Genomic DNA, 12,706 nt, shown 5'->3' on the forward strand with positions numbered 1-12,706 from the left:
TTATCTGATTGTACATGTTATATACGTGCTTAATATGCACGCTTCTTTGTTTACTAAAAGGGAACACTCCATAAACTACGGCTTCAAAATACGACAATTAAGTAGCCGCCATTTTTTCACTTCATAATAGACAGATAGAAACAAAAATGAAGATCATACGTTATGTTTGCACAAAAAATTATAAATTCTTACACAGAAGACTAAGTTTATGATATATACATGCATTGGGTCAAGAATTAGATAAACATAATTCTTCTAAGATACTTTTATCTTGTATCTTTACTTTTACAATGATAATCTTTTTATATATAGCACGTACTATAAAATCAACGGTACCAATTTTGTTGCACCAGATGCGCATTTCGACAAAACATGTCTCTTCAGTGATGCTCGTGGCCAAAATATTTGAAGTCCAAAGCTTATATAAAAGATGAAGAGCTATAATCCAAAAGGTCCAAAAAGTATAGACAAATTCGTGGAAAGAATCAGAGTTTTGCATGAGGGAGATACATTCCTTAATTTATAATAATTTTTAATATTTGTAACAGCAAATTTTAATAACACAAAAAATCCGTATTTTCATGCCAGTACCGAAGTACTGGCTACTGGGCTGGTGATACCCTCGGGGACTAATAGTCCACCAGCAGAGGCATCGACCCAGTGGTAGTAATAAAATCAACGGTACCAATTTTGTTGCACCAGATGCGCATTTCGACAAAACATGTCTCTTCAGTGATGCTCGTGGCCAAAATATTTGAGGTCCAAAGCTTATATAAAAGATGAAGAGCTATAATCCAAAAGGTCCAAAAAGTATAGCCAAATTCGTGAAAAGAATCAGAGCTTTGCATGAGGGAGATACATTCCTATCATGTTGAATGTTGTTTCCTTATAATTTAAGCAAAAGCATTGAAAAAAAGATTTCAAAGAAAGATTTCAATACGTCATTACATGGATTTAATGGAGTAGATCATGACCATGTATAGGTTTAGTAACTACTACTTTGGTCAATGCAGGAATGCATATCATCTTCTATGTAAGCATTGTGTTATGATATCTCGAAATCATTATAAATTATGGAATATATAACCCTCCTACAAAGCTCTGATGCTTTTTTAACGGTTGCTCAAGACAATAACAATGAAAACCAAGGAGTAAACAAAGACTAAAAGGACATTTACATCAACATTTTTAAAGAATACATAAAAGACAACACGCACAAAAAAAAACTGTAAGTGAAATCAGGTGCTCCGGAAGTGTTAGCATTTCATGCACCGTAAACGGCACCCGGCGCGTTATTTCTTTGTTTAGTTCGTTGATGATAGAAGGATATTATGACTGATGAAGTTAAAGTTTACGTTATGTTGTGTTCTTTTTAATATCATGGCCTAGAATATCAATGATCAAACATTGATGCTTATTGTGCATCTGATACGACAAAAGTGGTACTGTTTATGTGATTGTATTGAGTATTTGAAAGGCTTTGGTAAACTTTATCATACACCCTTTAAGCATGTAGTTAAGATTCAGTTTCAGATTGTTTTGTGTTTATTTTGTTTATTGTTTTGTCATTTGTCAGGTCGTTGTTTTTCTTGTTGGAATTGTTGCATATTCTGTGGACTTGTGTCTGGGGCCATTTATTGTTGACATATAGTTGTTAACATTCAAGTCAATTCACAATCAAGTGGAACGAAACTCATCATTTATATCAGGATTAAATTTTGAATTTACACCAGACGCGCGTTTCGTTTAAAAAGACTCATCAGTGACACTCGAATCAAAAAAAAGTTAAAAACGCAAACTAAAGTACGTAGTTAAAGAGCATTGAGGACCAAATTCCTAAAAGTTTTGCCAAATACAGCTAAGGTTATCGATTAGGTAGAAAAGCCTTAGTATTTAAAAAAAATAATTTGAAAGCAGTTAATTTATAAAATGACCATATCAATGATAATTCATGTCAGCACAGAAGTGCTGACTACTAGATCGTGATTCCCTAGGGGAGTTAAAACTCCACCAGCAGTGGCATCGACCCAGTGTAAAGTTGTCTCAAAGGCAATACCATATATTCTTTATCTTATTCGTTGAATAAAGATACAATATCATGCGCTGAATAGAATGTCGAATTTCTGTATTGTCTTTATTTAGATAAGAATTGAATCCAGACGGACAACTTTTGGGATGTTTTTTTTATTACAGATGGTGAGTGTGCGTAGTTTTTCAAGTAAAATAAGTTACAACCATAGTATTCATTCAAAACCATTGTTTGAATCATTATATTCTCATCAGAAACAATAAGCAAGTTATCATTTAAAAAAAAAGTGTTTGATTCTTAAATTTCTTGCAAATTAATTTGTTTCCGAACAGTAGTGACCGCACTAACTCGAGTACGACAGCACAATGCAAGTTCGACGGATTAAACTGTAATGAAAATGGTAAATTACAGTGGAATCTAGAAAATCAGAATAAAAAGACTAAATGACATTTTTTTATAAAAATAATTTGAAGGCAAGGCAAATTAATAAAAACCCTGCGCAAGTTATACGCTCTCTACATGTTTTAATCTCACATATTTGTCACGTGTCCATGATTTGTGTTCATTGTTTTTCAAAGTTGTTATCAATGAACTTCAATACGAAAACCAAACCTTTATTGTACGACTTTCAAAATGAACAAAACTTATACCGTATAGTCAGCTTTATAAAAAAAAATTGGATAGACACAATGATAAAAAGTTTAGAATTAAAAAGCAACTGCCTGAATTATGATTGAAGCAATAAACGATAAAAAGTTTGATTATTTGAATTATAAAATAGGCTTAAACAATCATGTATCCATATTTTATTTCCTGGTGTTATTTGTTGAATTTGTATTGAAGAATAAGGCAGATAGTATTAACCATATCTATTGTTATATATTAGCAATCGACCTTTACGTAACTTCTGATTACTTATGTATTGGACTTATTTCATATTTGAGGTATACCCACGTCTATCTTTATACACGACATAGTATATCAATAAAAGTTAAGATTAACGACCTTGCTAAGTACATTTTCTTGTCTTTAAAGCTCATAGCTTTACATAATCTTGTATAATGGATACCTGGTTTCTGTTTGATTGGTTGTACATGTGTTTTGGGTCAACATAATTCAAGTATATCCAAGTGAGTAAAACCCACGAACCCATGAAAGTAAAGTGAAAGACGGCCATCGATTTTCACACATTTCAATATAAAAAATAAGATGTGGTATGATTGCCAATTAGACAACTTTCCACACGAGACCAAAATGTCACAGAAATAAACATCTATGGGTCACTGTACAGCCTTCAACAATGAACAAATCCCATACCGCATAGTCAGCTATAAAAGGCCCCGAAATGAAATGAAAATGTAAAACAAAGTCTTTTTGTCATAAACAAAATAATACTGTAGCGACAAGAATATTTAATACAAAACAATTAAAAGAATCAAAGCCAACAAGTAATCACATCCTCGACTATCTGTCAACATGCATTTGTTTCGATTTATTGAAAGATATAGAGACGGAAGTTACGTTTATGTGAATCTAAACTCGAATGTTGAAGAGGACTTACAAAATTATGACCAAAAAAAAAGGAAAAGAAAACGACGAGATACCACCAAAACATTATAAAAAAAACTAAACACGAACCCCCAAAAAATTGGGATGTTCTGATATGTTAAACAAAATCTGCTTCATGTGAACACATATTATGGTAATCCTGATTTGATAAGTAATTTCCCTAACTGATAACATATCACGCAATAAAGGATTGGTAATTGACATTTATTCACCATAACAATGGTCTCCAAATTAATTCATTATACCTTAAAGATTTAAAGATATAGACCACTTCCTTTACAAATAGGATTTTCTTATGTCTGAACAATACATGACGTTTTACTAATTGGTTAACCATCTTTTTCTATTAACCGAATGTAATTTATAGTAGAGATATTGAATTTAACTGGTACTCCAATATTTGTTTTTGCATAATGCAGCATTATTGTGGTGTGTTGTCAGGAATGGGACTCCGAGAATACACTTAACAACTATAACAGACATATTTAGATCCAAATTTCAATTATGTCACGCATATAACTGACCTTTGCAGATTTACTGAATTGTCACGACTTAGATAAGAACAGTTGAACAGTGACAAACATGGGGTTGCTTCACGTTGCTGTTGGTAAGTTTGTAAAGATAAACCCAAGTTGAACTACTAGTAACCTGTAATGTAATTCATCTTAGCCTTGCTATTTGATTAAAAAATTGATCTGAGCAAAATTCACTACATAAATGCTTTCTTCAATGAGATAGTTACATATAAATCTGATTTTTAGTGCATTTGTACTGCGATTATCATTTTAGTGGCATTAATAATCCATAGTTGTATTGACAGTACAAATGAACCCATAATGTGTAAATAATACCATAATGATAATATAGGTAATTGTTCATTTGAAGTACGCCGAATTTCGTTTTAATTCGTATTTTGTAAAGTTAAATTATTTCGATAAGTTTGTTTGAAGCTTTACTTAGATTTGATTGATTTTTAACGCCACTTTTTAGCACCGCATTTATGCCATTTTGTGACAGTTAGATATTCTTGGTGGAAGCCGGAGTGCCCGGAGAAAACCACCGACCTTCGATAGATTTTTTTTCAATCCCAGTCATTTAAGATTGTAGTCGAGTGTACCCACACGAGCGGTGTTCGAAGTCAAAACCTCAGTGTTGACTGGCTAGTGATTACAGTAGTAACTACTTAGACAACTCGACAACTGACCCCCTAAGCTTTTCTTCGATGAAATGTCATAGTTTTTTCCCCAACATTATGTAAGCTCATTACACAAAAGAATCACATATCACACTAAGTTATGTATTTTTCATCACTGATACTTGTTTATCTTTCCACGTATTGGCAGGCTGTTTATCATTCTTTCCAATTTATGCGTTTTGATTTTTCCTAGGTTAGCTTCCAGCTTTTTTAAAAATCGTGTCTAACATTTATAAAAAATGAAATCTAATAATTGAAAACGAGGATGAAAAACACTTCGGCGTTCAATTTATTTGTGTTTAGAAAAAGCCGCATCAATTGTGATGTTCATATCTTAACAATGTACGTCGGTTAAACATTAAATATTCATATTAATGTTAAAAGAAAACTAGTAGAAATTCAAAATATCAACATCAAGATAGTAAATCAAATGGTGCAATTTAAAGATTAAAGTTCAGCTTCACGTGATCCAAAGAAATCCTCAAAGACCAGGGATCAATATGTACACATCTCGGAAGTACTCACAGAAAGTTTTATTTGAATATGATATTAAAACAAGTTCTAAATTCTAAAGCGAATGTCACTATACATATCAAGTAAATAAATAAGGAGGACATTACAAAAAACACAGAAATGATATGAATTCTACCTTTTTTTAAAATGTAGGTAAACATAATTTTATTCTGATATCAACTTAACAAATCGCTATCTTATACTAATGGGCAAATACAAAATCCAGCAAAACAGAAATATTTTGTATTCACTGATTCATCAATTTCTATAATGACATATCTGCTGTTATAGACTTTGTTTGTTTTAATGGCCTGCTTCAGTGCAACCGTCTCGGTTACTGCAGTGTATTTTTCTAAACATTGTCTAACAGATAAAATTATCATAGATACACAGATTTGAATTTTCTACGCCAGACGCAAGTTTCGTCTACAAAACTTTACCAGTGACGCTCATATAAAAATGTCAAAATGACCAAATGCAGTGCAAAGTTAAAAGTGTATACTATTAAGTTCACAATATAACAAAAGGTTTTGCTAAATACAGTTAAGGAAATCTATCACAGGAGTAAAATATCCTTAGTAATACGAAAAGGTTTTGTCGACAAGTAATGTATAATTAAGACCATATATCAATGAAAGGCTATGCCAAGACAAAAGTATTGACTACTATTGGTGATAAATGATGTTTTCATTGGCTAAAATTTAACAGTAACTGTTTTTCCTATATATTATATTTTAGAATAAACTGAGTTGAAACATGTGTATCGTTACTTTTGTTGACTAGTATATATGATAATTAATGTGCTATTTATTTTTTTATTGCAGTTGCCATTTTGTTGCAATCAGCTGTTCAAGGTTTGTTTACCATTGAAATGTGTAGGGTGCATAACAAAATCTTTTCGAAATGCTTTTTCTTGTTTTTTCTTCGGTTAATTAGCAACATACTATTTTGAGAACGATCATGACATTAATCGTAAGTCTCCAATAATCTGTTAAGGTCGAAATACTGGAAATTGTTGAATCATTGGAATCCAACAGACCATAGCGGACGATTATCTCTATAAGAATAGATAAAAAGTAAACACATGCGAAGACTTATAGGTTCAATCCACTATTTTCTACATTAGAAAATGCCTGTACCAAGTCAGGAAAATGACAGTTGTTATCCATTCGTTTGATGTGTTTGGACTTTTGATTTTGCCTTTTGATTTTAGACTTTCCTTTTTGAATTTTCCTCGGAGTTCAGTATTTTTGTGTTTTTACTTTTTTATACGTTAACATGCCAATACACTTATTGTACTCCACTGTGTAACTAATGTTTTCTTTTTAACAGCTCAGGATAGGTACTGCAGCAATTCTCAGTCGTATAAAGGTTAGATCATTTTATACATATATATGTATATAAATAAACTCATCATAGATACCAGGACCAAATTTAGTATATACGCCAGACGTATAAACGAGTCTAAATTGAAAACTACGTTCAAACCTATGATTGCGTTAGATAAAGACCGCCATTTTCATACGTGTGCATGTAAAACAAATTTCGTTGTAGAAGGGTATAAAAACAGCACAAACAACATTTTCCAAAAGACAAAAAAATGTGAAAACGTATATTTAAACAAAACGCATTTGACTGCTGACATGAATTGTCATTGATATGGTTATATTTATAAATTGACTGATTACAAATTTTTGAATTTTATTAAATACTAAGGCTTTTCTACCTCAGGCATAGATTAACTTAGCTGTAGTTGGCAAAACTTTTAGGAATTTTGGTTCTCAAAGCTCTTCAACTTCGTACTTTATTTGGCATTTTAAACTTTTTTGGATTCGAGCGTCACTGATGAGTCTTTAGTAGACGAAACGCTAAGCGCGTTATTCAGTTTGCACCAAATTTTTATTTTATTTCTTCATAGACAGAAAAAATATTACAGTCATTCCTTAAATAAACCTTATCGGTTTTTAAACATGTCTTGACTTAAATGTGTTCTTTACTGGGATATTTAATATCTTTGATTGTTGCAAAAACTGTTACAATTGACAACGGTCTTATCGGGTTATCATGTAATATTTTAGCACAATAAATTTACAGCATTTTAGAGTGTTCAAGAGAAAACATTTAAGGAATGACTGTAATATTTTTTCTGTCTATTCGAAATAACATAAAAAATGTGGTGCACACTGTTAAATAACCCTCTACGCGCGTCATTCAGTTTGCACCAAATTTTGATGTTATTTCTTCATAGACAGAAAAAATATTACAGCCATTCCTTAACTAAACCTTATCGGTTTTTAAATATGTCTTGACTTAAATGTGTTCTTTGCTGGGATATTTAATATCTTTGATTGTTGCAAAAACTGTAACAATTGACAACGTTCTTATCGGGTTATCATGTTATATTTTAGCACAATAATTTTACAGCATTGTAGAGTGTTCAAGAGAAAACATTTAAGGAATGACTGTAATATTTTTTCTGTCTTTGAAGAAATAACATAAAAAATTTGGTGCACACTGAATAACGTGCGTAGCGGGTTATTTAACAGTGTGCACCAATTTTTTTATGTTATTTCGAATAGACAGAAAAAATATTACAGTCATTTCTTATGATTTAATTCTAAATTCCATTTTAAACCGTAGAAAACCATGAAACAACGTTGATGACGTCACGGTCACATGTCAACATTATGTCTATGGGCTCATAACAAAATAACGTCAGCCAATCAGAAGACACTTTTAACCAAAATTAAATTATTATGTTTTATCTTGTTGATCTTGTGAAATTATGACACATTTTCTGCACATGCTTTTATCGAGTTATCATTAAGCGTTGATATTCATGTCCCAGAATAGCACAAATGAATGAATCGGTATATCGTTCAATAAAGGCAACAGAAGTAAACGTCTGTTCAATAGAAATAAATCGATTAAGCGAAAACTTATCTGGGTCGTGGGAAACACATCAACTATAACAGGAAGACGATGTAACAACAAAAACACTGAACTGCTACTTAAACTAACGACAACAATCGGACTATTTGAAAAACAGCTGTTAATGAAAAGTTTTCAGATCTTCGTATCAAGTCATCGTGTAACTTTTTGCACAGCACTACACACTTCATTATCGATTTATCCATGAATGTTACTACACAGTATATCAGACCTTCATGTCAAGTCATCAGCACAGCATACTGTTCTAATCGAGATATTGGTTTATATTTATGGAGCAAATGTTTTTCTTTTTCTTATTATTCATGAAAATTTCGGAAGATATTCAACAAATCAGGCTTTGACATTATCTGTTTATAACATTAATTTCTAAACTGAAAATAAAATATGTTCTTTTCTAGAAAATAATGTTAGAATGAATCAACATAATTTGTCGACAGGTACATTATGTGCATATAAATAAAATAGAACACCAGTGAACATATGAAGAATAACGCACAAAAGTACAAAATTAAAAGACGGATGTCAGTTAAAAATCATCAGTGTACAAAAAATAACAGTTTTGTTTTTTTACAGCGTTGTTAAGTGCAATTGAAAATAACCCATGCCTACCTGACTCTCAAGGTAAATATATAAACACGTTATATTATGAGATTATTTATCAGACATTTTGTATTTTGATCTGAGCGTCACTGGTGAGTCTTGTGTAGAGGAAATGCAAGTCTGGCGTACTAAATCTTTGGTAACTATATTATAATATACAAAAATTAATAAATGAAAGGCATTGGCGAAAATATCTACTAATATTTGGAACTCTGCAATGAAAGATGATATGAATTCTAAAGATATGTTTTTGTCATCGTAAGTTATTTAACAAGAATATGAAATTAAGGAGATGTAGTATTATTGCAAACGAAACAAATACATAAAAATGTCTATCAACAAACACTTCATACAAATGAAATAAAACTATTTCATACCAAACAAATAATAAGCCTAACATATAAGTAAAAAGAGCAACATTCTGAATAAAAAATTACAAAATATAAAACAAACTGTGCTGTGTGGACCTTTTGAGCACTTTGTCACAGGAACAAGGAATTCTACCTGAATTGCGTATAAAGGAAAAAGTGTAGAAGATAATGAGTTCACAAAAGCAGTTCGTCAAAATCCTCTCTATCATCATCGTCATTGAGGGAGAATTTGTTGTTATTAATGTATTATTGTCATTTTGTTTATTTTCTTTTGTTTCCTATTCTGACATCTGACTCGGACTTCTCTTAAACTGAGTTTTACTGTGCGTACTGTTGTGCGTATGCGTATGTAGGGTTGAGATCTAAAAAAAACATGTTTAACCCTGCAAATGTGTGTGCCTGTCCCAAGTCAGGAGCCTCTGGCCTTTGTAAGTCTTGTATGATTTTCAATTTTCGTTTTTTGTGAATAAACTTGTGTCTGGTATATAATTCGGAGTTTAGTATGACGTCCATTATCACTGAACTAGTATACATATTTGTAAGGAGCCAACTGAAGGACGACTCCGGGTGCAGGAGTTTCTCGCCGCAATGAAGACCTATTAGTGGACTTCGGCTGTTGTCTGTTCTATGGTTAGGTTGTTGTCTCTTTGACACATTCCCCATTTCCATTCTCAATTTTACGGTCTACCAACAAACAATTATCTAGACGTTGTCTGACAAGCATACAACATGGCCATTTTTTGAAATATTTTTGAACTAAGCAGTCCTGAAATAGATTGTGTAACTGTTCCTGTTCATGTTTGCATTCATATAATAAAGAGTTTTTCCAATTTGAAATAAAAACAGTCGACACCTTGTATGTCCTATACTATGTATATTTGTATTTCAGTTTGGCATCTATTAAACGGCATTGGGTATACTTCTTGCAAACATCTTGCAGCACAGATAATGTATGGTATGTTTGTAAATATGAACTGTTTCAAAAATTATAATAAAAGACACACACACAATACGAATCCAAAATACAGCGCTTAATTAAGAAAGTGCATATGATACCAGTTCTTATATACTAGGTAGAGTCCATTACTTTCAGGACTATAGGTGGTTCTATTGAACAATCATCCCGTACAAGATAAATTTTCAATGACATGTGCTTTAAATCAAAAACTAATGAGATATAAAAGGTAATCATTTCCCAGACTTAAAGCAATACAAAAAATATAATTAATTAAATTTTTCATTTTGTGAGCATGTATTGTTGCTCATTTAGGCTTAACCGTTCAAAATGCTGTGATCAATGTTTTTAAAGGTATAAATCAAGGTTTATCACAATTAATGTGTACATATATTACAAGTCAAAAGCATAACATCTTGTATATTTACACAGTATTGGAAATCGTATTCATTTAAACTCATTAATGACATCATTGACTCTAAGATCACATTTCTTGACACTGCAGCACAACTGAATGATAATTTCATTTCCAATGGTACGAATATTTTGCTTGCATAACTAGAAATACTGTGTATCTCCTACAATGTACATGTAGTAAACATAATGTTAGTCAGAAAAGACATTTCACAAAACGACCATCGTAATGAATATAAATGTAAGCCAGCCCTTCCTTTCAGTCAACTTTTTTAGACCCCCTGATCACATTGACGCATATGTCAATCGAAAGACTACAACCCCTACAACAGTAATTGGTCTAGGGAGCAGAAAATCTTTTGGGGAAAATATCTGAAAGGCATAGAAAATTAAAACCGTTCGCACTCATGATCAGTGTATTTTTTTTAAGAAAAGTGTTTTGTATTTAGATTGTATTACTAAGCAGTCCCTCTCCTTTACCTTCGGTCACTCGAAAATTCAAAATTTCTATCATTTAAAATCGCACAATGCTATCAATTAGTAATTGTGAATATACAGTCTCTGTACTGAATTCGTCAACTTTGAAAATTAAAATTATACCAATCCAAATCGAGAAGTGGTATTCATTTTGGGATGATGTATGAATACACAGCCTCTGTTGAAATCACTTAATCTCCAAAAACTTTGATTATTTTGGATTATATCATTCTAATTATTGATTGCGGATGTATGTCTACGCAGTCTCTGATGTAATTACAGTGTAATCTGTGTTATCTGACACAGTCGTGGATTAAGTTCCAGTCTGTCTAAGAATCAGGCAGTGGTGAAAACATGACCAAAAAACCCCACCTAATTTGACATTGATTACAGTTCATAATATGTAGTTATGCACAAAAATAACATTCATTTCCATTTTCTGTTCTGGTAATAGAAGATACAATTTGGTTGAAATGCACTAGAAATTAACGAATAAGGGGAGATAACTCTGTAATTTGCTATCATTCTAGACATTTTTTTAACCAAGTTATTTGATATTACCAGACACAAACAAACATCATACTAACACTTTTAAACTCAGGATGATGGTTAGTATTAAATAGCATGATTAGATCGGTGGTTTTTTTCTAATCATGTTTTAATTTTTATCTAAATTGCCTGATTCTTACAAAGACTGGCACTTAAACAAGGTGTCGGAATAATCCGGTTTTTCTGCAAAGATAAGCATATTTTGGGACTATGAAAATGTGTCAGTTAAAGCAGGATGTTGGAATCTTCAGGTGTCGGATTAGACAGGTTACACTGTACTTAAAGTGTGAAATTTTTCAGTTTCCAGTTTTTATCGCACCTTACTATTGTTTTGAGATGCACATCTATCCAGTCTATATTTTAAAAAGTTATCCTGAGTCAACTTTAACATTTCAAAATCATACAAGCGTGGTTCGGTTTTTGATTTGTATTACTTTAAAGTTTTTTTTTAGCAATATCAGAATAGTCTGCCAAGTTGCATTTAACATTATTTCAATGACGGATATCTGTCATCTTAGATATTGTTGACACTGCTATTAACTGTTTATTTCAATTTGTGTTAATTTGTATACCTTTAAGACATATATGCACATGGAACCAATAATAAAATATAGTTCAAGTCACATATTGCCATTCATTTTGGTTGTAAAACCAAGCAGTCTCTGTTACATTTTTACTCAAATTAACGTATATATTGTAGACAAATTTCGACAGTATGACGTGAGCCAGTGTGGATGTACAGGACAGTATTCATCTTGGCGTAAGATTGTTTAACTAATTTTCAGTGGTGTTATTATATTCAGAAACGTAAACATATCTTTTTTTTTTTAAAGTTTTTTAAGACATCCATGTATTTTATCGATCTAGATTAAAAGGGATGAAATTGAAACCATTAACACTAAGTAAGAAGTATATTCGATAAACTCTTTTTATTGTTTTACTGCTGAATGATTGATTGTTGTTGTTTTTAAGCCACCTTTAAGCGACAAATCGGGCTATTTCGCGCCGGTCAGTTTTTATTGGTGGAAGAAGCTGGGTTGCCCGGAAGGGGGGAGAACAAATACCGACCTTCTATAGGAAAG

At 31.8% G+C, this 12,706-nt stretch overlaps 1 protein-coding gene across 1 annotated transcript in view; it reads left to right on the forward strand.

The window, feature by feature from the left end:
• Positions 1 to 4,108: 4,108 nt before the first annotated feature.
• The window catches only part of LOC134694579 (uncharacterized), a 30,881-nt gene continuing 22,283 nt past the window's right edge, over positions 4,109 to 12,706 (forward strand). Inside the window, exons 1-6 of the mRNA XM_063555596.1 lie at positions 4,109 to 4,205; positions 6,131 to 6,160; positions 6,639 to 6,677; positions 8,832 to 8,879; positions 10,119 to 10,184; positions 12,325 to 12,384. Coding sequence (XP_063411666.1) covers positions 4,181 to 4,205; positions 6,131 to 6,160; positions 6,639 to 6,677; positions 8,832 to 8,879; positions 10,119 to 10,184; positions 12,325 to 12,384 — 268 coding nt within the window. The 5' untranslated portion in view covers positions 4,109 to 4,180. The remainder of the gene's footprint in view (positions 4,206 to 6,130; positions 6,161 to 6,638; positions 6,678 to 8,831; positions 8,880 to 10,118; positions 10,185 to 12,324; positions 12,385 to 12,706) is intronic.

Source organism: Mytilus trossulus, chromosome 13, assembly GCF_036588685.1.
Source record: "Mytilus trossulus isolate FHL-02 chromosome 13, PNRI_Mtr1.1.1.hap1, whole genome shotgun sequence".
NCBI classification, from domain to species: Eukaryota; Metazoa; Mollusca; class Bivalvia; order Mytilida; family Mytilidae; genus Mytilus; species Mytilus trossulus.